The sequence below is a fragment of the Oryza glaberrima genome, chromosome 5 (assembly GCF_000147395.1).
Source record: "Oryza glaberrima chromosome 5, OglaRS2, whole genome shotgun sequence".
Classification (NCBI taxonomy): Eukaryota; Viridiplantae; Streptophyta; class Magnoliopsida; order Poales; family Poaceae; genus Oryza; species Oryza glaberrima.
Genome location: NC_068330.1, coordinates 17,535,888 through 17,563,397, shown reverse-complemented (window position 1 = coordinate 17,563,397; position 27,510 = coordinate 17,535,888). Strand labels below are relative to the sequence as shown.

The 27,510-nt window shown below is 50.1% G+C and overlaps 3 protein-coding genes and 1 pseudogene across 3 annotated transcripts; 3 read left to right on the top strand and 1 right to left on the bottom strand.

Moving 5' to 3' along the window:
* Window positions 1-2,275: 2,275 nt before the first annotated feature.
* On the bottom strand, window positions 2,276-4,102 carry LOC127772781 (uncharacterized). Its single transcript, XM_052298752.1, has one exon. It carries the CDS (start codon window positions 4,036-4,038, stop codon window positions 2,851-2,853), a length of 1,188 nt encoding a protein of 395 aa, XP_052154712.1. The 5' UTR covers window positions 4,039-4,102; the 3' UTR covers window positions 2,276-2,850.
* A 3,245-nt stretch (window positions 4,103-7,347) lies between these two features.
* LOC127772674 (glutathione transferase GST 23-like) lies at window positions 7,348-8,785 on the top strand. Its single transcript, XM_052298628.1, has 2 exons — window positions 7,348-7,809; window positions 7,880-8,785. The coding sequence occupies exons 1-2, from the start codon at window positions 7,471-7,473 to the stop codon at window positions 8,363-8,365; spliced, it is 825 nt and encodes a 274-aa protein (XP_052154588.1). The 5' UTR covers window positions 7,348-7,470; the 3' UTR covers window positions 8,366-8,785.
* Window positions 8,786-12,066: 3,281 nt separating this feature from the next.
* LOC127774223 (uncharacterized) lies at window positions 12,067-12,913 on the top strand (annotated as a pseudogene).
* Window positions 12,914-24,625: 11,712 nt separating this feature from the next.
* LOC127774073 (uncharacterized) lies at window positions 24,626-26,479 on the top strand. The gene has a single exon (XM_052300343.1). The coding sequence runs from the start codon at window positions 25,946-25,948 to the stop codon at window positions 26,477-26,479; it is 534 nt and encodes a 177-aa protein (XP_052156303.1). The 5' UTR covers window positions 24,626-25,945.
* Window positions 26,480-27,510: the final 1,031 nt, after the last annotated feature.

The window sequence follows — 27,510 nt, the reverse complement described above, 5'->3', positions numbered from 1 at the left end:
CCACTGAAAGGTGGCGAGTTGCATTAGTGACAGTAAGGCAGTATACAATCAGGGCAACCCCTAATTAGCTCGCGGATCATTGTCTAATCTTTGCGTGTTTCTTGGTTTAGGCATCGATCGATCACTGATTCAGCTATCCAGTCTCTGATCCCCCACCTCTCCCTGATCCAGACATGTCAATTTCTTGATTATATATTCTTCTGCATGCATGTTGATAACCTGCAATTATAGTTAGGGAATCAGTGTATTGATTATTTGCAATAACAATGAACCCTACGTACCCTGGGAAGCTGTACCTCACATGCGGCTTTGCAAGCTTACAAACACAGTTCACCTGTATATTACAGGATAATGTCGTTGTTAGCATCTGCATCGATTTGCTCCGTTGACTTCATGTAGTGTGTGTGCCCAACAGTGAGCCGTTTGGAACGAAGGCACCTAAGCTAGCAGATGATTTGTCCAAATTGCTAGGAAATATTCCTGGGTGGATATATCCCTGAAATTTTTCACTTTAAATATCCAAGGTTCCAAACAATTTGTTAACATATTCGATTTCATACCAGAAGGATACCGCTTCTGCTGGAACCCCTGGCATTGTAATATTGTTCCAAGATTCTCTTACCCATGTGTTGACAGAGCATAATTGTTCACCGATAGTTCATCCATTCATTTATTTATTTTGAGATAATTGTTCTTGTACTGTCTGATCTCTGAATGGTAACTGGTAGTACTGTTTTATTCCTTCTGTCTGAGCAGGATGTGAAATACTAGCAACCTGAAGTTCAGAAATCCATTCAGCTCGCGATAACAGATACTACAGACAGCGTACAGAGACACAAGGCATAGGATCCTTTGGTCTACACTGTCGATGAGGACCATGAGTCCATCAGTCCATGTCCCGATCCCTATCACCAATTCATACTACTCCAATCAGCAGTGTACCTGCACCATGTGGCAGGCGCGGCCGGCGCGGGGAAGAAACGTGCATGTTCTCATGTTCGGCTGCTCCTCCAAGCATGGCCATGCTCCACTGCTTGACAGACAGCATGAGCAATCAGCTAGTGGTATCATGTATGTTTTCGACCTGTGGGTCTTGACTCTTCACCAGATCGATGGCCTTATCGACAAACAATTAGTGTAAAGAATAAGAATACGCACGAGTATATGCAAGAACAAAAACATCAAGCATGAACAAAAACATCAAGCATGAGCATATTTGGCAAGGAGAGATGGAGGAGCAGGGCAAGAGAAACACTTAGGTGATGTTCCTTTCTCCTGGAGATGAAGAGAGAGTTTTTTACACAAAACGAGATGGTATTAACGTATGATTGATTGAGTTTTAATTATTATAAACTTAAAAAATAGATTAATATGATATTTTAGAGCAACTTTCATATAGAAAGTTTTTGCACGAAACACACCGTTTAGCAGTTTGAAAAACATGCCTCGAAAATCTTAATCTTCATCCAACTTATGTGGAGAAAAAAACAGGACCTTAAATGATGCATGGGTGGAATGAAAACTGTCAGAATCGTTAGCATCTATTCAAAAATGATTAATCATATTTATCAATTTAACTATTTAGTGTTAAAAAATAATACGATACTGAAAAAAATTAAAAACAATCAAAATTACTATACTTCTAGAAACATAAACAATAGAACGGCACTACTCATGAAAACGACGCTTGGCTGGTCGAAAATTTCTGTGACTGTTTTCATCCGGATTACCGTCGAATTCACACTACGAGCTCAGGTCAGAGATCGTCTGCCCTCTCGATCGCGAGTTCGCAGCACGGAGACTGAGAGACAAGTTGTCGTGGTTTGGTGTTTTTTGGTCGCATTTCACCTAATGGGTTGCGTTGTCCTCTCATGGAGGATGCCATTGGCTCATCCATATCGTACCTTATCTAGATTTGAGGTCTTCTCTCTAATACTACTTTTGTTTTTAGGGAAAAAAAAAAGAGAGCCCTAAAAAAAAGAGAGAGAAAGCAGCAGCAGCAACAAAAAGTGCCTCGCCGTGCCCAACATCCTCTATCCACACACCGCTTGATTTCAGTCGCAAAAGGCTTCAGTAGAACAACTAGGCCGGGCTCAATGTGTATGGAATATTTGGGCAAGGCTCTCATTAAGGTTTGATTCGTTCCTTTCTGCCCATGATCGAAACAATCGGTTTGGCCCATATCGAAGGTCATCTAATATTCTAATGGATGATGAAGACACCAGCCGTAATAAATATTTTTCATGTTCAATCTTACTAGATGGAAAGAGAGTAACAAACAAGGAATAAATTAATCAATCATGCTTCTGTTAACCGCTTCTGTTAACCCTTAGTATGACCTCATTGTTGTCCGTCTGAAAATGAACAGTTCCTATCATTTCAACCACCAGTGCCAAATTCACAGCTTAGTTTAAAGTTGAATTCAACAAGCAAGGACAAAATTCCAGAGTATACAAATATTTGTAGAACAATACGGCCCCGTTGCGTGCAAATGTATGTGCAGTTAGCAATCAAGTAGAAAACCCAGTTTCAAACAGACAGTAGATATAGATACATAATACAAATGTTCATAACTGAAATCTGAACTTCTAATTCCTAATGGCAAACATGTTCCAGGTAAGTTACTCGTACAATTCGATTGGGTTTCAGTGTTTAACTCAAAATTCATTCAGCAACGCCAATACAATGTTCATTCAGTGTTTAACTCAAAATTCATTCAGCAACGCCAATACAATGTTCAACGCCCGATGGATTGTGCTACCAAGAAGAAACACACCAGTGACCAAACAATGGCTGGCTGATGGCAAATTGGCAATAGCCCAAAATGCACATTATATAGTAGCAGTATATTCACCTTCTGATCTTCTCCTGCCGCTGTGGCTTCTTCTTCTCCAACTCGCCAAGCCCAAAGCCCTCGAAGGGGATCTCGCCATTGATAGCCCGCAAGACATCGGGGACCTCCCCCTCGTACCGCCTCACGTACGCCTTCATGAACCGTGCGAGGCTGGCCACGAGCACATGGGGCACGCGGTGCTGCCCCTCCGGCTTCCCTTCCCTCCTCAGCACGGCGAGCACCGCGCACCTCCGGGCGTGGGAGTCCAGGCTCCGCGACAGCAGGTTCGGGTACGCGACGATGTCCTCGCGGCGCAGCCCCGCCTTGCCGGTCAAGAAGCCGACGGTCCTCTTCAGCCTCTCCTCCGAGATCCCCGCCGCGTTCGGGAGCCGCCGCAGCATCACGGCGATGTCGTCCTTGCCGAAGCCGAGGCTGCGGTAGATCGCGAACTTGTTCTCCAGCGTGGGGGCCTTCAGCTTGGAGAAGGCGGCGAAGATGTAGACGAACATGGGGCTTCCTGGCTCGACGCCGGCGTCCTTGACGGCCTGGACGATCTCCCCGGCGCGGCCGGGGCCCAGCAGGATGACCCCGGGCTGGCTGGCGACGAGCTTGGACAGCTCGCTGGGCGTAAGGCCGTGGACGTCGCGGAGCACGGGGAGCGTCCGGAGGAAGGTGGCCTTGGGGCTGCAGCGCATGGCGAACGGCATCTGGCGGAGCGCGGTGACGATGCGCGAGTCGGAGCCGAGGACCTCGCGGAGGGAGGCGATGAGCGGGGCAAGGTGGGACTCGATGCTGCGGTGGAGGATGACGGGGCTGAGGGAGACGACCCGGGGGAGGAGCGGCGCCGTGATGCCGACGGAGCGGAGGTAGTCGAGCTTGGGCTGGAGGGTCCGGGCGGGGTCGGACGCGAGGATCCTGGAGAACGCCCGGACGGTGGCGGAGATGTCGGCGTCGGTGAACCCGTAGCGGCGGAGGAGCGCGACGACGGCGTCGGCGTTGCTGGCGAAGTCCGGAGAGGCGAGGGGGAGCCAGGGCGAGGTGGCGGCGGCGCGGGCGGCGGCGGCAGGGGTGAGGCCACAGGAGGATATCAGGTAGGATACGACCTTCGGGTCGGTGGTGGTGGAGGCGGCGGCGGCGGCGGCGGAGAAGAAGCGGAGAGGCAGCGGGAGGAGGAGTAGGCGGCGGCGCCGGACGGCGGCCAACATCGCGGAAGCTCGCGCCTCGCGGCGTGGGGGATTGACAGGGGCAAGACCGTAAAAATGAGGTTTGTTAGGGGTTTTTGGGGGCTTTAGGCATGGGCTTTTCACTTTCGGGCCTTTGGTTGAGTACACGCGGGCCGTAACACAAGCTCTCTTACACGGCCCAGAGTGCAAACGCAGGGCAGCGTAAGCACTGTCTGTCTTGGCGTTTGCTCCGCGAGTTTGGCTGTACCCGTCAGGCCGTCACGCATTCCATGCATTGAAACCAGTATCGATGCGTCGTCACTCAAGATCGCCACCCTACGTGCCACGTACATGCAGCGGGTGTTACACACTGAAAAAAAGAAGGAATGCGTTGCTAGTGCTAGGGTATCCGGCGCCCGGAATGCGGCCTAGCCGCGATCCATGCTGGGCAGACGAGATCCTGCTGAGGCAACGATAGCAGACAAGCAACAGGATAAGGATACGTCAGACGATCAACCGTAAAGGCCGCATTCCGATCGTGGAGCACGTATACTAGTACGGATTACGATGCATGGTACTTCGTACGAGAGTACGCGCGAGCTCTTGCACGATCTTTTTTTTTTTTAGAACTGCTTGCACGATCGCCGTGGACGGTGGTATAACTGGGGAACCTAATAGCTCTGAGCCTCTGATGAAAAGCGCGTCGCACACTGCACATATTGACGCTGGTGCGCTGCATAAGTGCTTATGCCGTGTCGCGTGTAAGACTGGGTTGCTTAATTGCATCATGGGCGTCTGCAGGTTGTTGCATACTATAGGTCCGCGTTCTTTTCTCCAACTAGAGTTAGAGGAAGATTAAGATTTTTTCAAACTGTTAAACGGTGTGTTTCGTGTGAAAATTTTCTATATAAGAGTTGCTCTAAAATATCATATTAATCTATTTTTTAAGTTTATAATAATTAAAACTTAATCAATCATATATTAATACCGCCTTGTTTTACGTAAAAAAAACTTAATCTTTATCTTTATTTTCAGAAGAAAATAACACCACCTATCCCTGATCACCCCTCTTTCGCCTGTTTCCCGGAGAAAAGCTGGCCAGCCCTGGCCATGACACACATGACATGAGCTACGTATTTGCATGCTGCAAAGTGGCCTCTGCGAGCTATAGTAGCGCGTATCCCTGGCAACCTGCTCGGCTGCGCCGGCCGGCCGTCCGGCCACTGCCGATCTGTGACGCCTGTAACAACCGCATGCGGATGCTGCGCTTTTGCATCACAGCTGGTCGAGCACTCTCCATGCCTGATATATGATCTACAGCATTGTAGATCCATCGAGATAGTAGTATTTCTTGTGTGTTGTCCCAACAGCTGGGGATACGATGCGTACGTTACGTACCCTTCGATCGAGTCGAGTCATGTCGCCAAGGTCGCCGGCTGCGTTCGTTGGGTGGAGAAAGAGAGAGAGAGTTTGTTTGGTTTTCCGCGTGCACGCTTATCAAACTATTAAACGGTGCGTTTTTTTAAAAAAAATTATATAGTAAAGTTGATTTTAAAAAATCATATTAATCTATTTTTAAATTTTAAAATAATTAATATTTAATTAATCATATGCTAATGGCTCATCTCGTTTTACGTATCTTTCTAATCTTCTCAGTCTCCTTCTCAGACTCACCCTGAATCTTCCTTGGATGCGTTACTTGCCCGGGTGACAAAGCACTGCAGTTGACAACGACGTCTCACACAGTTACTGAGAGACCGATCGAGCAAACGATGCAAAACGGACAGACGGGTACATTATACAACTCGCCGCGTCGTTACACGGCAAACGCAGTTGCCCTTTTGCGTCGTTACACGGCAAACTGTGATTGTGCGTGGAACGTTGGTGCGGGAAATAGTACGGGGCAGGGTCATATTCATCGCACGCGAGAAAAGCGCCGATGCAATGCAACAGCCGGCCACAGCAGCAGCAGCCAGCGGCCGGCCGGTGATGGAAACAATTCGAAGAGTAACCGGGCTTTCTGCCGTGCCGTCAACCCGCGCGCGCTGTTCCTTTTCCCCATCCGACGGTCGCCTCCCCTTTGCCTCCCCTCGTCACCATCCACCACCATGCAGAGAGGTCAGGTCCAGTTGCCTGCTTCCGCGTACGGTTACTCGGCTACTCGCTGTGCATGCACAGTGGAGAAGTCTCACTAGACGCACAATGTGGCCGGTTTCTTCTTCTCATGTAAGGCCTGTTTAGTTACCACACAAAAACTTTTCATCATGTTATATTCAATATTTGGACACATGAATGGAGTATTAAATATAGATAAAAAAACTAATTATATAGATTACTTGTAAATTGCGAGACGAATTTTTTAAGTCTAATTACGTCATGATTTGATAATGTGATGCTATAATAAACATTTACTAATAATAGATTAATTAAGCTTAATAAATTCATCTCGCAGTTTACGGGTGAAATATGTAATTTACTTTGTTATTAGACTACGTTTAATACTTTAAATATGTGACCATATATTCGAGAGGTAACACGCTAAAACTTTTCAGCCGGCCAAGCACGTGAAGGGCGAAATACCAGGCAGAGTTTAAATGCTTCTTGCCGGGCAGGTAGCTAGTGTTCGGTCAAACACACTGTATGATTCCCTTCTGGTTAATTTGGTCGTGATGAACACGACCTGTTAGGCCGTTTTTTATGTACTATACTCCCGTTTGTTTGACCGACCTTTCACGCAGAAGCTCCTAGGGCGATTTGTAATTAATCAAGCAGCCCGGCGGGGCGGATTGTTCGGCAGGCCAAAGCTCATGTATTGGGGAACAAGCTATAGTCGCGGTCAGAGTCCACCCCCTCCTCGAAGGCTGCGTCTGTTCTCGCGTTTTTCACCGGTACTGGCGTATACTGTTCTGCTTGGTAATGCGGACGCAAAACAAATCCACCAGAGCTGCGGGGCCAAAGCACTCACCAGCAAGGCAGCAACCAAACTTGACGACTTTCCTGATGGGTTTCACCGCGTTTCCTATCCCAGTTTCAGCAACCGGCCAGTGAGAACCTCTCTTGATTATTCCAACCCAAGGCAGGAGTAATTAACAAGGGGGAATGCTATTACTGAAAAGTAAAAAGTGAGCAGGTTTCACACTTCCCTATGGAGTCGAAAGTCCACGGCGAGCCGGTGCGTGCGTGCCTTGCCCAGGAAGCCTGCCCGGCCGGCCCATATCCTAGGGTTCCCATGGCCCAACACGACACTCCAAAGTAAACCCCACATTAACCTCGGCCCCACACCTCTCCACACCACGCCGCGGGCCCGCGGCCTTCTATATAAGCCACCCCCGATACACGCCGAGACGCCGAACACCACCACACACGCCAAAGAACACACACGAGTAGACAACCACTAGTCCAGTCTCCAGTGTCACTCGACCAGAGCACTCAGCTGGGTAGTATTTGAAGGTAATTTTACTTCCTCTCGTGGCTATGGAGAAGCAGGAGAACGGAGGGGAGGCGCCGGAGCTGAAGCTGTTCGGGTCGTGGGCGAGCTCGTACACGCACCGGGTGCAGCTGGCGCTGCGGCTCAAGGCGCTGGAGTTCGTGTACGCCGAGGAGGACCTCGGCAACAAGAGCGAGGCGCTGCTGCGCCTCAACCCGGTGCACAAGAAGGTCCCCGTGCTCGTCCACCGCGGCCGCCCGCTCGCCGAGTCCGTCATCATCCTCCAGTACCTCGACGACGCCTGGCCGGAGAGCCGCCCCCTCCTCCCCTCCGACCCCTTCGACCGCGCCCTCGCTCGCTTCTGGTGCCACTTCGCCGACGATAAGGTGCGTACTCTCTAGTAACACAACACATGGCCTTCATGTCTTAACTTTTTTGTGTGTGCAATGCGTGCAGCTTGGGCCGGCGGTGGGGGCGGTGTTCGCGTCGACGGGGAAGGAGCAGGAGGCGGCGGTGCAGCAGGTGCACGACAACCTGGCGCTGCTGGAGGCGGAGCTCCGGGAGGGGGCGTTCAAGGGGCGGAGGTTCTTCGGCGGCGACCAGGTGGGCCTCCTCGACGTCGTGCTCGGGTGCGGCTCCTACTGGCTGGCCGTGTTCGAGGAGGTCACCGGCGTGCGCCTCGTGGACGCCGACGCGTTCCCGCTCTTCCACGCGTGGCTCCGCGACTTCGAGGCCCAGGAGGAGGTCAAGGAGACCATCCCCTCCGTCGACCGCCTGCTCGAGTACGCCCGCGGCCTCCGCCAGATGCTGCTCGCCCTCGCCGCCGGCGCCGGCGCCGGCGCCGCCGCAGCAGCTGGCAGCTCCCCCGTCACCGCCGCCGTCGACGCGCCGGCGCCGGCAGCTCCACCAGCGGCCCCGCAGGCCGCGGCCGTGGATATATAATCCAATCGCTGGGCCCGCGCGCCGTGCGTGCGCTACGTCGTCGTCGTAGCTCTGTGTAGTTTAGCATCTGTGCGTGTGTCGTCGTGGAGTGCATGTGATGACTAGTGATGCGGCCTAAAATGCGCTGCTGTGCCGCTGTTGCTAGTGGCGCAGTCTGGGATAGGTGTCGAGCTAATCTCTCTTTTCTCCTGTGTGTTCTCTGTCTGTTGTTCGTTGTGCTTGTGCAAGGAATCTAGCTTGTGTCATCGTGTGTTTTTCCCTCTACTATCTCGGTTGTAAGTCAGACCACGACGTCAGGCACATGTGCGACGTACTGGTAGTCCGTAGTTAATTTGTTTCGGTAATTCAACGGCCTCATGCATGTCTCGATGTAAATTTACCAGATTTTTACTTTGTGATGAGATCGTGGTGTTTATGCTATCGACATAGAATATGGCAGGCATCGGGGGCGAGTGGATTGGAGAAGCAAGGAGTACTACCAGTACTACGGTTAATTGATTAATTGTTTCCTGGAGTTAAATGCGGAGGTTAAATATGGTGATCAGTAAAGCCTGGTCCGGAGATGCCGCTATCTTACTCCAGAGAGCAGCAAGATCAGCATTCAAGGCTACAGAGAGCAGGCTGATCATGTATCAATGCGTGGTTGCTTGTATTTAATCAGTATCTGAATTTTTTTTTCCTCATCAGTGCGTGCGTTTGTCCTGGAGCCTGCTGCCCCTGCAGTAGCTCCATTAATTGCATTGCCTGCCTTGCGGGCGCAAATGCATCAGTAAGCTGATGATCCGTTTCCATGCTACGCATCGAGCAGTACAGATAACAAAACAAAAAGCACCGGGGAGCGCGAACTGTACACCTACCAAATCGAATTAACTTCTCTCCCCAAAACGGACACTAGAGCAAATCAATGCTAACCAGCCAAGAAACTGAGCAGCCACCGGCACGCATCACCGCGCTCTGCAGATCCGCCATACCCATTGCTGACGGCGAGCAGCAGCTGAGCGATCGAGGAGAATCCCAAGCGAAGCGGTGGCAACATCTACGCACGCGCTCGTTCTGAGGATCTCTGACTAGTTTAAAAGCTCGGCAGGACATGGGCCTCAGATCGCCCGTGTGCGTGGCGCGGGAAGCGCGTAGGTGTCCACTCCCGCGCGAGGATCGAATTGGCGCGCCCCGCGGCCGCACGCGGGCGCGGGTCGCGGCAACATCATCCGTAAAGCGCTGGCGTACGTGGGCGCGCGCGGGAGCACGTGAGCTGCCGACGGCGGCGGGTGCGCGCGGGCGCGGCGACGTCCGACACGGGACACACGCGCGCGACGCGGGCAGCGCGGTTTTACTATCGGTCGCGCGCCAGTGCAGCTCTCGTACCGTACGTGCGTGCGCGTAATGGAGATGGCAGTCAGCTCAGCTCGCGGCCTCACGCGATTCTTGCTTGCCGCGCCAGGGGCCGGGGCATCGACTGGTTTCTACTGACGTGGTGTCATGGGCGCGCCTCAGCTCGCACACGCTCGAATTTAATTGTACGTACCCGAGTTCTATGGATTGTGCGTGATGATTGATCAGCCACTGTCAGGAGGGGATCGGGATCGAGTTTGTCTTTTGCCGTTTTGCGGATCCAGTTGAGATTTCAAATATTGTGGCCCGGGTGGTATGACCACTGATATCCGTTCTACAAATATGTATCCACCAGAAAATATAAAATCAGACCTATCCAGAACTTCATAAGGTGATAAAAAAACAGATCCACATAAGCTTATAAATTGATGCAATAACAGCACCATTGCGGGGAAAATTTCTAACTATTTAACAATTACACCACCATTCTTAAAATGTCATCTTTTCCAACGACATACTCCATACTTCCAATAATAAGTTTATTTTTAGTGCATCCTGTTTATTCCAAAATAAATTTATTTCTAGAGTATATCATTGCATCGGAGTTTGTAAAGTAGAGAATAGTTGTACTGAGAGTAGATAAAGTGGGGAATAGTTGATAAAGTAGGGATATTCTATCCTTTTGTCTTTGCATTAGTATGTGTAGGATTAGTGAAAAAATGACTCATTTTGGGATGGATGCATGGAGCAGAGCAGATTATTTGCCACTAAGATCCATTGGATTGTTTCAGTTTAGCCACTTTTGCTTATATGGCATGACAAACGTGCAATTCAGAGCCACAACCGAGAGAAAACTACTCTCTCCGTTTCACAATGCAAGTCATTCTAGCATTTTACATATTCATATTGATGTTAATGATTCTAGACATATATTTCATTCTAGATTCATTAATATTAATGTAGTAAATGCTAGAATGACTTACATTGTGAAACGGATGAAGTAACTCTTTTGCCTTCCTTTCCTCTAGCTCATGGCATCTTCTCCCTTAGCTGGCTCATGGCACGACGAGACGAATCAGCAACGACGAGCAGGTGGTGATGACACCAACTTAACCTCCCTCTCTGACGATGAGCCACCGACAATGAGCACCATATGACAAGCTAGCGGTGCCACCTCTTGCTACTGAAGCTGGACATGCCATGCCAGGCCACAGGCCAGGGGAGCTTGGGGCGTGAAATCCCATGGCACCAGCTACGGCTCAAGGACAAGCTCAACATCATTTGTGGGCTCACAGCATGTCCCTTGTCGAGGTCATCTTGACCATCTAACGTTGGCGCTGCAAGAATGCTCTGGCTACCATCGTCGTAGGCATCTTCTCCGACGTTGCAACATCTACTTCCTCAATGAGGTCGGCTCCCACTCAAGGTGCTCGATGGCATTGACAACACAACACGGTCATGGCGCACGGACGCGGCGGCGCGGGAGAGGGGAGGGAAGGGAAAGGTTGGGGGTAAGGTCTCGACTGCACTTGTCCCAGCTTGGGAGGAGAGGTTAGGCAAGGCATTTTCTCACCTAGATTGTTGAGATAGTAAATAAAATCAATTCAATAGAACCGGATGGTAAATCATAATCAAAAGTTCTAGGAAGAAAGAGCGATACTCTGGTGTTTTCTATTGGTAGTATTATACTACCAGTAATATTAGAGATAAATTAGTAATTTACTACAATATCATGATTATGAGTAACTATTATTTATGTTTTTTCGGCTATATCGATCCATGATCATCTATTGTGCTAGTATCGCTCATATATCATATATTCTATTGAAAAAAACAAAAAAAAAGAAGAAAAAAAAGTTAGGAGCTACTAGTAGTAAAAAAAAAATCCCCGCAGTGGAAACTGCGATGTATATATGTCACATCTTAGCTTATATCCGATCAAGACTCGGCATTATTTTGTGCTTGCAATTCATGAGTTAGCAAAAGCATATAACAAAGCAGGCAGGACGCAGTGGCCGGTGATGGAGCGAGCAGTCCATCGGTGCGTGTGGCTCGCGCCAAGCCGCCCGCCCATTCGCAGGCTCGATAGATTACGTGGTTGACTCCCTCAACCGACGACGCTGCCAACACCACATGCGAGGCTAGGATAAAAACGCGACCTTTTTCGGTGAACAGGAGGACATGGGCGCCGCGCGCGCGCACGCGGGCCAGGAATATCGTCGACTTCGGCCTCGCCCATACACGGGTGCTCTGCTCACGCTGTCACGCACGGGCGCGAGGGCGCGACGTGACGCAAGTGTACACACGATAGAATTTTCGAAGCATATGCTTCTATCGCTGTTTTTTTTTTGTTTGGGGAAAAAAATAGGATGAGTGAGTTTCTAGGGTTTCAAGAGGAGGCAATTTCGGTGGGAGAGACCTCGTCGGTGCTTCCCCACCGGCGATCGCCGGAGAGAGGCTTGCCTAGAGGATATACCCACGCAGATGTCCTCACGGCAGCGGCCCGTGGCCCAGCGAGTTTTGGCGTGAAGCGTGAGAGTGCATTTGCGCGCGAATTTCGGCCCGAGAGACTTGGCAATGGCAGCGGGAGCTCGATGGCCACATTGCAGCCCAGATTCTCGAGGGGCCTGGCGGATTCCACGAGGGAGAATCGTGACAAAAAACGTGGGTGAGTTTAATCTGGAGGATATTTTCCCCAAATTTTGCCCCACTGTGTCGCGAGAGTGGATCTGGATCAAGCGAGGTGAGAGTCCTCTTCTAGGGTTCCCGGCGAGAGACGACGAGATCCGGCGTTTTGGCGGCAGAGCTCGTCGGATTTGGCGGGTGCCTGAGAAGATGTGCGATCACCGCACTTTCGCCCAGGTCGTGATGGAGCGGTGCCCTCCCAATCGCCTGGACTGGCAAGCCAACAAGCGTCGCGCGATTGAGCAAGGCGGCGGTGACTGGGGGGCGCGAGGTGGTGGTGACTGGGGAGCATGTGGAGCAAGGGAGGAGGAGGAGCTGCGTCGGCAATTCCTTACCCAAAACCCTAGGGCGAATCAAGGCGCTCAATGTAAACCTCAAGGGCGTCCTGGGGTTGATGGGGAGCGAGGTGCATGTGCGCCTAAAATCAAGTGCTTCAAGTGCAGTCGCGAGGGCCATCATATGGTGGCTGCCCAAATCCAGCCCATTTTCGGCTGGCAGCCTGCTCTTCTGTTGCTTAGTTCAGACTTGTGAATTTTGGCCCAATTGGTCGTGTCATTTCCACGTTCTTGGCCGATTCATTGATAATTCTGATTCTCGACATCGTCTGATTGATTGATCGCCTGTTTTGATGTCGATGCTCCTCCATTTTATGTTTATTCTCTGCAAGAGGTTAGTAATCCTAGTGCTAGTAGAATATTTATTATTCTAACACAAATATGCAATGCAAGCATAACTAGTTCTCCTTTATTTTGGTAACATTGACGGTCGAAACTGATCGCTAACGACCGTCAACAGACACCTTGAATTGGAACTCTATAAAAAGCCGTATTTGGCTTTCTATAAAAAGCCGGGCCCTTTGGCCTTTTGTCTAAAATGTGCTTCTACGCTGGAATCAAACCCGAATTCCCACTCACCGTACCGAACTGCGCGCGGCAGCTAGCAAAAATTTCTTGTCGGGAAAAAGTTCGAATTACCTCCCTAACTATCACGGTGATCAAATTACTCTCCTAAACTCGAAAACCAGATTCTCAACTATTCAAATTGGATAAATAACCCCTCAAGCAATGTTTTGAGCGGTTTTGGACTAAGCTAGCTGACATGACATTCTAATATGACAAACAAATATTTAAATATAAGGGACCCACGTGTCAATGCTTCATATCACCTCTTCTATTCTAGCTCCTTTCCCTCCGTCTTTTTCTACCCTGAGCAGGGAGGAGGAAGCGGGGCGGCCAGTGGCACTCCAAGGCGATGGGCCGAAGGAGCTCGAGTTTGTTGGCAAGGAGCTCCCTCTCCCTCTATTTATCTCTCTCCTTTCGGTGGAGGGAAGCTCAGGGCCGATCTTTTGGGCTAAGGTTGCTGGAGGCTCAGGTTGGGGGTAGTGTCCAATGGTGGAGGTGACTAGAGTTAGAGCTTGATCTAGATGCATTGGTCGACGATGGAGGTGGAGCTCGCTTGAGGATGCATGAATGGTAGAACTCGAGCTCTCCTCAAAGAGGGCTTGCTCGATGCCTCCCCCAACTCCTCACTGATCTAGTGGCCCGCCACCTGGAGCATGTGCATGAACAAGCCAACAACGGCCTCCTCCTCTGCCAACCTCTCCTTGAGCCCGAGCTTGATGGCACCTCATGCTAGTGGAGGCCGATGAAGGTGATGGTCAGCGATGGCAATTGGGTCTTTGATTTGAGGGTTTTTCCTAGAGGGCTTGAATTTGAGCTAGCTTCTTCTTCATCGAGGTTAGGAGGCAGCACAAGGCAAAAGTGGATGATGGGCCTCATCATTGCTGTGACGGCGGCCACCTTCACTAACCCGCCCTTGTTGTGCCACATCAAGAAGGTTAAGTTGTTGAGGATGACGAATATAACACTATGGTTGAGCTCACCGTCGGCACTAGCTCATCGTCAGCACTAGCTCATCGAGTGAATGGTGTGAGGCGGCTGTGAGCTCGGCGAATGCGACGGGTGGAGATTAGCAGACAGCGCGGGGAGAAGGTGGGAGAAGAAAAGTCAGCCCTAACAGCTTGGCTTCACACATTCTTTTTTTTTATTTTTTCTGCTGACTAGACAGATACGTGTGTCACGCCCTGAACTAGTCCCGAGCGGAACTAGCCCGTGACGCTCCAAATTAACCTGTTAATCGATACCAGTCCCAGGAAACAGTGCTGGTATCACAGGAAGACAGAATATCGCAGCAACAGAGGTCTCTTTATTATAGAGTAGGAGTACAGTCATGTTGGGCTGCGGACAGATCCCGAGCTCACAACTGCATTACAAAAGGGAAACGGAAGCCAAGACTTGGACCGAACATCACAGGCGCGACTTGGGAACTAGGCCGAAACCCTAAAACTCGTCGTAGCCGGCTTGCTCCTGGAAGAACTCCTCGTCGGCGGGATCCGCTTCATCTTCTTCAGCAACTGGGGGGATTATTTATATAGAGCAAGGGTGAGTACGGGAGTACTCAGCAAGCCATGGGAAATAAGTGTTTAATGTAGGCTTCAAGGAAAGGCTGTTGTTTTTGCAATTGATTTTATTTGAACTCTTTCCTGAACAACTAAGTGAGTGCTTCTCAAACGACACGGATGAGACAGTGCGTCTCGTCCGGTCGGAGTTTGTACAATGTATCAGTCTTTTGAATTGATCAAGATTGGCACCCGGCCAACAGCTTTCAAACGGCCACCCGGGTCTGGCTGATCCCATCAGCCGCAGATTTCCCAAATATCAAACCCATTTCACAACAGCAATTTCACAAGGCAGCAGTCAAACAAAACTACGCTAGGAATCACCTCACATCCGCCCATGACCGTGGGCACGGCTGTTCGAACAGTTTAATAACCTCTGCAGAGGGGGTACACTTTACCCACACGACATTACTAACCCGGATCATCCAGCCCGTGCAGAACGGCCACGACTAGAGACCTTAAGGCTTTCATGACAAGGCATTTCGAAAGCCGACACAGGTTCACCATATGCCAACGAGAGGGGTCCCAGACCAACACCAGATTAGGTCCCAGACCATACTGTGCCAGGAAGCCCAGGGGTCCTCCCCGACACCACCCCGGCGAATCCACTTGTCTCTTGGCATCAAGGCTCCCCCGATTAGCTAATTACTCAGCCAGGGGTGTCCCATTCCACCCATGTGGTCGTACTTGTCTTATGTTCGGATGAAATTCCAAGGAAACGGTCCTTAAGTGCAAGAGCGGGAAACCGTACTCCCGGTACATTCCCCGGTCCGTGATTTTGGAAATTCGTTTAGTTCGCAAGCACCGACCCAGGTGTCGGGTTTTCCAAGTCTTTTGTAAAACTCAAGTTTTACCCAAGATGTTTTTCAGATTTTAAGTTTGAAGGCGACCGTCGATACCTGTGCAGAGTGCACGACTACCGAGGCGCAACTAGGTGGTTACAAGGGAACATGGTATAACAATTACAATGGAAGGATTAGATGCAACAAGTTAGGCAGGCACTCCGGTCTGCCTTGCAGACGGTGTAAACAGATTAAGTGCAATCCTACCTATGCATAATATTTTTCAAGCAACATAATTAAGTTCAAATATAGGCTCAAGATGTTCAAGGGTGGCTTGCCTTGCTCGAGATCTTGAGCTTGATCCTCGAAATCCTCGCACTGCGGGTCTTCGGGCTCCGAAACTACACGCGAAACGGGACAACACAACAAACGGCGAAGATAAAGCCCTATTATTGACCTCTAAGCATGCCATTAGATAGATCTCGAGATTTGAAGAATTTTGGAAGTTGAACGGAGTTAAACGGACTTACGGTTGGGAAGATATTGAATTTCTAAGATTATTGGATTTTTGGTCTAAAGGAAAAGGATTTATTTAAACCCTTTTTGAAAAAGAAAAGAAAAGAAAAGAAAGAGGGAGGGAAATTAGACTTCCCTCGGGTGGCTAGGGCGCGGCCCGAGAGAAAGGGGCGGCTCGGCCGAGCTTAATGGGCCGGCCGGCCCAAGAGGGCGGCCCAAGGCGCGCGCGCGGGCGGGGAGGAGAGAGAGAGCCGGTGGGCCGGGTCCATCCCGCGTGGTCCCGGGTGGGACCCGCTTGTCAGCGACTCGGCTCACCGTGAGCGAGGTACACACGGGGCGTGCTAGGGTTTTGGGAGGGAGGCGCGGCGCATGCGCGCGTTCGCGGAGAGCGCGGTGCGGCGGGCCCACGCGCAGCCTCACGGCTCGTGGTGGACCGCGCGCACGGGGAGGGAAACGGAGGGGGCGGCTGGCCGGGTCGGTCGGTCCGGTCGCGGCCGAGGTGGCGCCGACGTGGCGCCTACGTGGCTGCCACGCGGACCGGCGGGAGGTAGACGACGATGGTGGCCGGAATGGACGGCGGACGGCGGTGGCGATCGGCGGAGCGAACCACGGCGATACAGGTGAAAGCGAGCACACCGGGAGGTTGCACAGGACGAGGGGAGACGAGCCAACGGCTCGGATTCGCTGGGGGATGCTCGACGGCGGCGGATTGTGGCGGAGGCAACCAGCGGCGAGGGAAGGGGGAAACGGCGACCAGGTCACGAGGGGTCGATTCCCGGCGGTGAGAGCATCTACGCGGCTACGGGAATCCGTTGCTAGCGTCGGATTGGGCGGAGCTACGCCGAGCGAGGCCGGCGACGAGCGGGTGCTACGGAGCACGGGCGGCGACGGTGGCGAGCACACAGCGGGCGGCGGCAACGGTCGGGGCGTCGCCAGCTAGCTACGGGGAGGCTACTCGTGCTACTACCCGAGTCTAAGGGGAGGAGATGGAACGAGGAGGGAGAACGGAGGGAGGCACTACCGTGCGGGGAAGGGCGCAGTGACGATGGGCCGACGGCACGGGAGTGATCTCTCCGGCCTCGGGCTGGGGAAGAGGAAGGAGAGGGTGCGCCCGGAGTCCCCTTCCATGTCCTCGCTCGTGCCGGCTCCTCCGACACGCGCGACGGCGAACGGCGAACAGAGCACGGGAGGCGGCGACAATAGGGTGGAGACGATGGGACAAAACGAGAGGAGAAGGGAGAGAGGGCACCTGGGCTTTAAAGGGCGGCAATGTCGGTTTGGAAACCGACCTTGGGCGGTCAAGGCGCGAGCTGGCGCTCGGCGCTCGCGGCCAAAACGGCGACAGAGGGGGGGGGAGGATGACGCCGGCGATGGGAGGGAAAAAGAAGAAAGAAAGAGGGAAATGGGGCTTGCCTCCTTGCCATTTCGGGAAAAGGAGGAGGGAGAGAGGGCGACGCGGCAGAGAGGGCGGAGGGCTCTGCCTCCGTCCCTTGGAAGCTAGCGCGCGGAGTGGCGGGGCCGGGTTGTGATGACGGCGATGACGGCGGACCGGCTTGGAGCGGAGCGGCGACACGGGCGGCAGGCGCGGCAGAGGCTGACGGCGGCGGCGACCAGGCGGTCGGCCACCACGGCGCGCGCGCGCGGGAAGCAACGGGCGGCGCGGCGATTTGGGTGGCGTCGGCGGGAGGCGGCAGCGAGGGCGGGGCGCTCGGCTCGGTGCGGCTCGCGCGCACGCGCGTGCAGCGCTCGGGCAGAGCGGGGGAGAAGGAGAGAGAGAGAGAGAGATGGGGAGGGAGGGGGAGATGGGCCAAGAGGGATTCGGCCCATCGAACCCTAGGGAGGCGAATTAGACTTTTGTGGAGGGATTTGATTTGGGAAGGATTTGGGTTCGGGATTGAACTCGACGATAAATCGGGGATTTGAGATCTGAGATGGCACGGACACTAGACAACAAGCAAAGAAACGGATTTTGAAATTAGGATTTTTAAGAGCTAGTTTTCCCGCTAGGCGCCACGACGGAACGGGCGCTACAATGCCACATAAGACAAAAACCGCTTTGGATTGATGTAGGGGATAATTTGTCCAGTTTAATAGTTGAGGGTTTAATATATATGTTTTTTGAGTTTAGGGGGTAATTTATTGGACAACTGTAGTTTAGGGGATAATTCGGACTTTTTCCTTTCTCAGTGTGCATGTGCATTTATGGTGTGCTACAGTGCCACAGAGTACCCTAGTACTACTTGTATTATGTATGCCAATATTTGGTCACCAACAGTAGTTAGGGACGGCCCTGGCCTAGGCCGGTTGTGCGATCGCCTAGGGCCTAGCCGGCAGTAGCACAGCGTGTTGCATCTGCGACCTCCTGCTCCTGTGCAAGCTAGGAGGGAGAGGGATGCGCTTTAGTTTTTTGTTTTCGCAAGTCGTGACTCTTCTTTTTTTTTTGGCAAATTGCAACTCTACCTCCGGCCCTCCGCGACCGCGAGCGCCTCGCCGAGTCTCAACTCCGTGTAGTTCGGCACCGCTAGTCAAGTGCCGCACGCTCGTGTCGACGACGGACGGCTGGTCAACGCTAGATCGCTGGGCCCGCCTCTCTTGTAATCTCGGCGTCTCGTCTGACAGTGATTGCTGTCTCGCCGACACCCACGGCTAGAAGAGAAGGGCAAACTGAGCTTTAGAGACTTTTTGTTCTTGTGTTATTTCTTCAATTTTTCTAAGAAATTTAGGTTAGCAACTTATTCCTTAAAAACTTGATTTTCTTGCTTGCATCATTGCATGTTCCCACTCCAAAAATTAGTTTAATTAGGCTATAATTTTCATGGTTATTGCTGTATAATTTACTTTGCAATTTTTCATGGTTTTTTAACTTGTCAATTATACTATCGATATTATTTATCAAGAATAAATTGCTTTATTGCAACTTACAAACTGCTTGATTTATTATTTACCATGTTATAAATGTTTTATGTGCTTTATAGAGTATATATACTATAAGTAAGAAAAATTAGCCTTAACTGCTTAAGTACATACATACTCCCTCTGTACTCATAAAAGGAAGTCGTTTAGGACAATGTTTAAGTCAAATTGAAAATATAAATCATGAATAACTCTCAAGTTGTTGAGTTTGAAAATGTAAAAATTATATGAATATATTTGTCTTGAAATTTTTTTTCAAAAAAGTATACATATATCACTTTTTAATAAATATTTTTATAGAAACAAGAAGTCAAAGTTGTGTTTTGGAGACCGTGTCGCTGTCTAAAACGACTTCGTAATTTTACGAGTACAGATGGAGCATAATGTCAAGTTCGTCTAGAGCTTCCCAAATGTGAGGACCGGCCTGACAGTAGTAACAGAAAATGATGGGCGCAAAGAGGAGCCGGGCATGCGATCTACATTTATTTTTTGAACGAAGTCGGCACTAGACTGTGCCCCTTTCATTGAATATAGTGGGAGAAAAACTGTACAGAGCTAAAAACTTTGGAAAAATACAAGGGGAAAGGAGAAAAAATAATAAGGGATTATCTGATCAGATAGCCTTTTCGCGCCGGCTAGAGTCCAGGTCTTGGCTTCCTCCTTTATCTTTGCGTAGAGCGATAGTATGGAGAGTTCGTTGCGCTGGAAAATTCTTTGATTTCTCTCTTTCCAAATCTCCCATGTCACTAGCAACAGAAGGGTGCGATTTCCTTTTCTCGGTTCCCTGGATGTGTTGCTATTGCAGTCCACCAGTCTTGGAGCGACGCATGTTGAGCCCAATTGCCCGGTTTGATGTGCTCTTGCGACGTCCAGCAAGCCAGATTCTCCCAAATCCTCCTAGAGTATCTGCAGACTACTAGGAGGTGGAACACCATTTCCCGGGTATGTCTACAGAGCGGGCAGAAAGTGTTATTCGGCCATCCACGTGTAGTCAGCTTGTCAGCCGTCCAGACTCTGTTTTGGATGGCCAACCATGCGAAGATTTTACATTTGTTTGGTGCCTATGGTTTCCAGATGATTGCGTCGTAGTTTGCATTGATGGATCCAAGAAACTGCATCTTGTAGGCGGAGCTTGTTGTATACTCCCCATGATTGGTGAACTTCCAAGTGATTTCATCTGTCACGTCTGGACTGAGCTGCACGCTTTGGATTATCGACCACAGAGTCACTATTTGGTCCAGCAGCTCAACTGTCATTGCATCTGGGGAGGAGAAATCTAGGTCTTGCGCCCAGGCGTTATCTGTGACGCCTTCTTTGAGGCTTCTGTTCTTTCTTTTGGATACTGCATATACAAGTGGCATCACATCCCTCGGCCGCCGCCCTTGCATCCAAGCTGAGTTCCAGAAGCTAGCCGTTTTCCCGTCTCCCACAGTTATTGTCGTTGCCGCCGCAAAAAGAGTTTTGTCTGTGTTGTCACATGGGTTGTCCCAGCCGATCCAGGTTCTCTCCGAAGCTTTCCACTCTTGCCACAACCATCTGATTCGCAACGCTCTAGCAAAGTTTTCTAAATTCAGAATGCCCAGACCACCATAGACAGTCGGTGAGCAGGTTTTTTTCCAATTTACTTTACATTTTCCTCCCGTTAGCTTTTCCGATCCTGCCCAGAGGAAGCTCTTTCTTTGCTTGTCAAGCGTCTCCATCGATTCCTTGGAGACCTTTAGCGTGGTAAGAAGGTAGACCGGCTGTGATGATAGCACTGATTTGACTAGTGTAGTTCGTCCGGCGAGTCCCAAGTTTCTACCTCGCCAAACTGCCATTTTTCCCGCCGATTTGTCAAACAACGGCTGTAGGTCTGCCTTGCGCAATTTGCCCGTTGTTAGGGGAAGTCCAAGATATTTCATAGGTAGGGAAGCTCTTGTTGCCAGGGTGTTTTGGAACACCTCATCCAGGTCCACGTTTTCACACCTGATGGCCATCACTTGTGTTTTTTCTATATTTGCACGTAGGCCGGTTGCGAGCCCAAAGCGATGTAGAATGGCAGTGAAATTCTGCACTTCGGATTTTCCTGGTTTAATAAAGACTGCCGCGTCATCCGCGTAGAGGGAAGTACGTAGTGTCACAGACTTTCCTCGCAGCTTGCTTAGTAGCTTGAGTTCTGTTGCTTTGCTAAGTAGTCTTTGAAGCGGGTCAATTGCTAAGATGAAGACTAGCGGGGATAGGGGGTCTCCTTGTCTTAGGCCTCACCCATGAATTATTTTGGTACCTGGTATTCCGTTTAGGAGTATCTTGGAGCTGGAAGTTGCGAACAGAGCCGAAACCCAGTCACAAAAACGTTGGGGGAAGCCTCGATGCTGAAGAAGTGTTAGGAGGTAGTCCCATCGTACTGAATCGAAAGCCTTTGAGATATCCAGCTTGAACAGAAGCATCGGCCGCCTGGTTCGGTGGTACTTCCTCACCATACTTCTGACATATAGGAAATTGTCATGTATGCTCCTTCCCCGAATGAAAGCGCTTTGGCTTGTTGAGACAAGTTTGTGCATGAGAGGCTGCAGCCGAAGGGCCAGTAATTTTGAGAAGATTTTTGCAAACCTGTGTATAAGGCTTATTGGCCTAAAATCGGAGACTTGTTCTGCACCATCTTTTTTTGGGACGAGGACGATGTTTGCCGAGTTGAGGAGGTTTAGATGATTGCACCGATGATTGTAGATGGCGTTGAAAGCTGTCGTGACGTCATTTTTTATGGTTTCCCAGCATGCTTTGAAGAAACACCTGGTAAAACCATCAGGGCCATGTGATTTGTCTGCCGGCATGCGACAAATTGCTCTCTTGATTTCATCCTCGGTGAAAGGTTCATTGAGCGAATTTAAATCCGTTGTCTCTAGCCCTAGGGATTGCCAGTTTAGATCCAGTTGTCTTTCTTGCGGCCTCCCCATCAAGAGGGAGAAGTGGTCGAAAATCGCTTGGCTTTTTTCTTCGTGCGTCACTGCCCACCCGTTTTGTTTGCGGAGGCGATGTATATGATTCTTCCTTCTTCTGGAGTTTACTTTGAGGTGGAAAAACCTGGTGTTTGCGTCACCTGCTCTTATGTTCGTTATTCGTGACGCTTGTCTCTTTCTCGCTCTTTCAATCACCGCTAAACCCAAAACTCTCCTTTTCAGGGCCGCTCTTAGGTTCCCTTCCTCCGGCGAAAGGGTACGTTGTTCCTGGGCCACATCCAGTCGTAGGATGACATCTAGGGCCATATGGTATTTCAGCTTAGTCTCAGAGCACGTGGTTCTCGCCCCCCGTTTTAGTTCTTTGGCCGTATCCCGTAGCTTATACGCAAGCCGGTGCATAGGCTCGGTGTGATTCGATGGTTTCCCCCAAGCTTGCTCTACGACCTCCTTGAAACCGGGTAACTTTAGGCTTACGTGGGCAGGATGGGTCGGTGAGCAACAACGGGCAGTGATCGGAGGGTCCTGTTGAAAGAGCGTGTAGGATGTGGCGGTCAAAAGATAGGTCCCATTCCTCATTGCAAAAAAACCTATCAAGTCTTACGAGGGTTGGTCGTCGTCTCTCATTGCTCCATGTGAATTTCCTGTTTTGGAGGTGGATCTCCTTTAGCTCGCAGCGGTTGAGTGCAACTCTAAAGCGACTCATTCGGCCTAAATTTAGGTTGTTGTTGTTTTTATCTCGTGCCCGATAAATCAAGTTGAAATCTCCTAGGATAAGCCATTTGTTTCCTGGGGGGCGGTTCTAAACTCCTTATGTGACGGAGGAAGGAGTCTTTTTCTCTGTGACGCGTTGGGCCGTAGACCGTGGTGAGCATGAAGCTTGTTCCGCAGCGTAGGACAGTTATATTCGCTGTCAACGAGTAACGACCTATGCGAGTGCTGTGCACCGAGATCGCCATGCTGTTCGACAGAAGTAGGATGCCTCCCCTAGTGCCCTTGGACGGTTTGAAAGCGTAACTGTCTAGCCTGTAGGCTCCCAAGAAACGGGCTAGCTGGTCATCAACTACTCTTAGTTTGGTTTCTTGGATGCAGACGAGGTTGCAATATGTCTCTGTGATTAGCTCGTTTAGTGCAGTACACTTTGCCGGGGAGTTAAGCCCCCTCACATTCCAGCTAAGTAGTTGTAGGCTTTGGCTTGACATTAGGACATAGATGCTCAGCGGCGGTCTGGTTTACAGCAGGGAAGTGGCGACACATCGCAATTTTGGCGGTGGTAGCCGCAGGCAGCCGATCGCCGGCGGTGGGAGTTGCGGCGGGGAGACGACATCGTTTACGCGAGATTTGGGTCGTCCCAACAGCAGCTATAGTAGCCGACGATGGCCAAACGTCGGCAGTAGGGCAAGCAGTCGTGGTCGGCTTCAATTCACAGTGCAAACATTCACAGGAGAGGGGAGCTAGGCAGTAGTAGTTCCATAAACGTAAAGCATCCAAATGCAGGGCAGCTTCCCATGCAGGATACATGCGACGATCTACATTTATTAATGCCGTTCCAGTGCAGTGATGATATATCGGTGCGGCAGAACTAGCTTGTATAGCGGCGTAAAAATTGCTAGTACAATATCTGCCAAGCCAATTCATCGTCTGCATCCTGCTGTATTTCTAGTAATTAATAAAAACTTGCAAAAAGTTCAATGAAGGGAGATCGATTTTCTCCGTAGCTATATAGTCATGACCCAACCAGTACAGAATCCTAATAAAGAACGCTCCTGTACGTGCCAGTTCATATAAATCGACACCTTTTTTTTTTCGGAGTTGCTAGAAATATAGCGCCATATGCTATAGTCGATTTTTTTTCAGCCACTTACACAGTAGTTACACCTTATTTACACCCCACTTACATATGTAATTAGTATGCAATTTTCGAATTTACATATGTAATTTTAGTACCTAGATATGTAATTTTTGAGACTTACATTGTAAATACACTAAAATTACATATGTAATTTAGGGACTTACAATGTAAATACATGCCGACTATTTTTTGATGAAAAATATGGCGCCATAAATATAGCTACACCCTTTTTTTTCCTCCCAACCATCATGGAAGACCAAATCTTCGAGTCGGCACCAATGATAAGTTAAGGGAATAACTATACATTTTATAAATAAATTTCTTTTAAAAATTTAACAAACACAAATATTACATTGTATTACATGATGTAAGTGTAAATGTAAGTACAATGTAATTTGTATGCAACTTTAAAAAATCCCATGGAAATACGGTTTTTTTTGAACCAGAGAGATCGCAAGATTGACTCTCCTCACCCATGTGCGAGTGATTTTTTTTCTTCCCAACTTGCACGAATCTTGAAGTAAATCTAACGATTTAAAATTATGTGAAAATTGCATACAAGTTACAATATAATTACACTATAATTGTACTGTATTTAAATTTCATAAATTTTTAGGAGAAAAAATATCAATAAATATATAGCAAAATCGTGAGTTATATGTGTCGGTTCTGAAAATTAAACGGAACCTATATTTCCACCCAAATATAGGTGCCGTTTTTTTTTTCAATGGCTAGTACATTTGAAATAATCAAACGTGCATTTTTTTTAAAAACCGTCACCTATTAAGCAATGAGCCTAGCCGAGTGGGTGGAGGAAAAAACCGGCTTCCCTCACCTCCACGGCTCTACGTTCGCTCACTTCCTCTCCCCCTACTCTCTCCCTCTCCCATCTCCCCAATCCCTGCTCCACGAGCCACCACCGCCTCCGCCACAACCCCTCATCTCCCCCTACGTCGTGCCTCCTCCCTCTCGATGGTGCCTTGGCATGCTCCCAATCAATAATTCCTTGAGCTCGTCGGCATACTGCTGTTAACGACCAGCATCAACAACTGCATGGATCCGGAGGTGGCAGCAACAGGCGGATCGAGCGCTAGTGGTGTTTGGTGCTCTCACGAGCAAATCCGGCAACAGCAAGGGCTCTAGCAGGCGGATCCAGCGGTGGGTGCTCTTGCGAGCACATCCGGCAGTAGCAAGGGCTCTAGCAGGCGGATCCAGCGGTGGGTGCTCTCGCAGGCCGATCCAGTGGCGGCAAGGGCTCTCACGGCGGTGGCGGCGGGTGCCATCGTGGGCTGATCTGGTGGCAGCAAGGGCTCTAGCAGGCGGATTCAGCGGCGGCAAGGGCTCTCGCGGTGGTGGGTGCTCTTGCGGGCAGATCCAGCAGTGACAATGACTTGTGGGCGGATCCAGCGATGTCGCTCTCTCGCATGGACCTAGGGATGGTAAGCGGCATCGAAGCCCTCCCCAGCGAGCTATGGCAACGGGCGGAGTTCTCCACTATGATGGCGGCTAGGTGTTGCGATTAGTGTATTGTGTGATTGATTCTATGATGATGTGCTTGTGTACTTCGGTTCTCGGATGTTGAGCGATGAATGTTCGATTGTGACGTGAACTTGTGGCTTCTTTGTTTTTTAAAAAATGTTTATTTATTTAAAGCATCAGCTCGAATTGAGCTAAGCCTGTATTTTTTTTAATTGAGTCGTACAACTCATATAGGTATGTTCTTAATCCGACACCGACATGCTTACTATATCGTCTCTCGGTTAAGTAAATCCGATATCTATATGAGATTCACAACCAGAACTGAATTAGAGTTATGTAGTAGTGTACCTCTAAGGCCCTTCATAGTGTACCAACATGGCGGGTTGCTTCACCCCTTCACATAGGCTGTTTGATGTTGTAGAGGAGAGAGGGTGTGGGCCCTCGTTCCTTCGCTGAGGCTTTCGTCCCTTAACAAGGACGCGAGGAACTCGCTTGAAAAAGCTGAAACAAACACTTCAAAAAGCTAAAATAAACACATGTGAAGAGCTCGGATTCTGAAAAAGTTAAAACAAAGCCGGGGGAGAAGGATGCCATGCCGAGCTCGGATTCTTCCGCCGCCGCTAGAGCTCCATGTCCGGCGGCGCCACCCCGCGCCGGGCGAGGTCCGGGCGGCGCCGTCGAGCTCTAGGCCGGATCCACGCCGGGCAAGGCTCGGGCGGCGCTGTCGAGCTCCGGTGGAGGCTAAGCTCCCACACCGCTTCAGATCCACGCCGCCGCCACCACCTCGAAGGAGCGTCGTCGCCGCCGTCTTCCCACCGTCGCTTCTACGCCAGGCCCCGAGGATGCCGCTCGCCCGACGCCGGATCCGTCGTCAAGACACTGCCGGGGGTGGAGGGGCCCGGTGAGCCCTCGCGTCGCCGCAGCCCTCCGCACCCTCATCGCCGGCCAGAAGTGGAGGGGCCGGTGAGATCTCGCGTCGCCGCCGCCGAACTCATCACCATATCCCACTCTTGTGCCCCCGCGTCACCGTCTCCCGCCCCGCGCTCCAACCCGCTTCGCCGAGTTCGTTGCCGTCCTTCGCCGGAGGAGAGGAGAGCCGGCGCCGGCGGAGGAGAGGAGGGGAGCCGGCGCCGGCGGAGAGAGGAGGGGAGAGAGCCGGCATGACCGTGAGGGAGGAGTAGTTGGGGGATTTGGGTAAAGTAGTATGGGTGGAGATTTATATTCTTCTCTCGATTTTAGGGTGGTTACTGTAAAATTTGGACTTCTTTGTAAATTGATAAACGCGTGAGGGCTGAAATGGAAAGTTACAGGGGCTGAAACAAAAAAGTAAGTTACTCATGAGGCTATTTGCACTGTGGGAATAAAAAACTTGGATCCGGGTCTTCATCCTATGTGGAATGGGATAAGAGAACGCTGCACTGTGAGAGACCTAAGGGGTAAAGGTTTAAAAGTCATAAGAAACAAGAATAGGCACGTGAAGAAGGCATTGCGATGCGATCCGGAGTTCTGGAGTCTGGACTATCTGAGATTTCTTGTATCCATCTATAGCACAGATAGGTGTATACACGTGTGTTAGTGTGTACTTCCTCCGTCTATAAAAAAGACAAATCATAGGTTTCCGTGTCTAACTTTGACTGTCCGTCTTATATGATATTTTTTTATAATTCGTATTTTCATTGTTGTTAGATGATAAAACATGATTAATATTTCATGCGTGACTTGTCTTTTTAATTTTTTTCATATTTTTTTTATAAATAAGACGGACGGTCAAACGTTGGGCACGGAAACCTGGGTTTGTCTTTTTTTAGACGGAGGGAGTAGGAAGTATATACGTGTACTCATTGAATGCTCACTTCTGTGTGTTCCCACAAACCATAGTACTACTGTACTACTACCTCCGTCCCAAAATATAGTTATTTCTAAAACAGTACTTTGTCCCAAAATGAAGCTATTTTTCTACCTACCTTCTTCTCTCAACCAATCACAACCATTCTTTTTCACCTACTTTCTCTTTTGAATCAATCACACACCTTTTTCAATCATTCTCACCTACTTTCTTAATACCCGTGCCAACCTCAAAAATGCTTACATTTTGGGACGGAGGAAGTAGTATTAGTGTGCAACAGACCAACAGTGGTGTATATACGTAGAAGTAAAATTCTGAAAATTAATACTAGTAGAGCGGGTATAGCAGG

What these genes read in the sequence shown, in the direction of transcription:
- LOC127774073 (XM_052300343.1), top strand. Translation starts at nt 25,946, where the DNA reads ATGTCCGGCGGCGCCACCCCGCGCCGGGCGAGGTCCGGGCGGCGCCGT.
- LOC127772781 (XM_052298752.1), bottom strand. Translation starts at nt 4,038, where the DNA reads ATGTTGGCCGCCGTCCGGCGCCGCCGCCTACTCCTCCTCCCGCTGCCT.
- LOC127772674 (XM_052298628.1), top strand. Translation starts at nt 7,471, where the DNA reads ATGGAGAAGCAGGAGAACGGAGGGGAGGCGCCGGAGCTGAAGCTGTTC. An exon ending in GCCACTTCGCCGACGATAAG is followed by an intron (nt 7,810 to 7,879) that starts GTGCGTACTCTC and finishes CAATGCGTGCAG; the next exon opens with CTTGGGCCGGCGGTGGGGGC.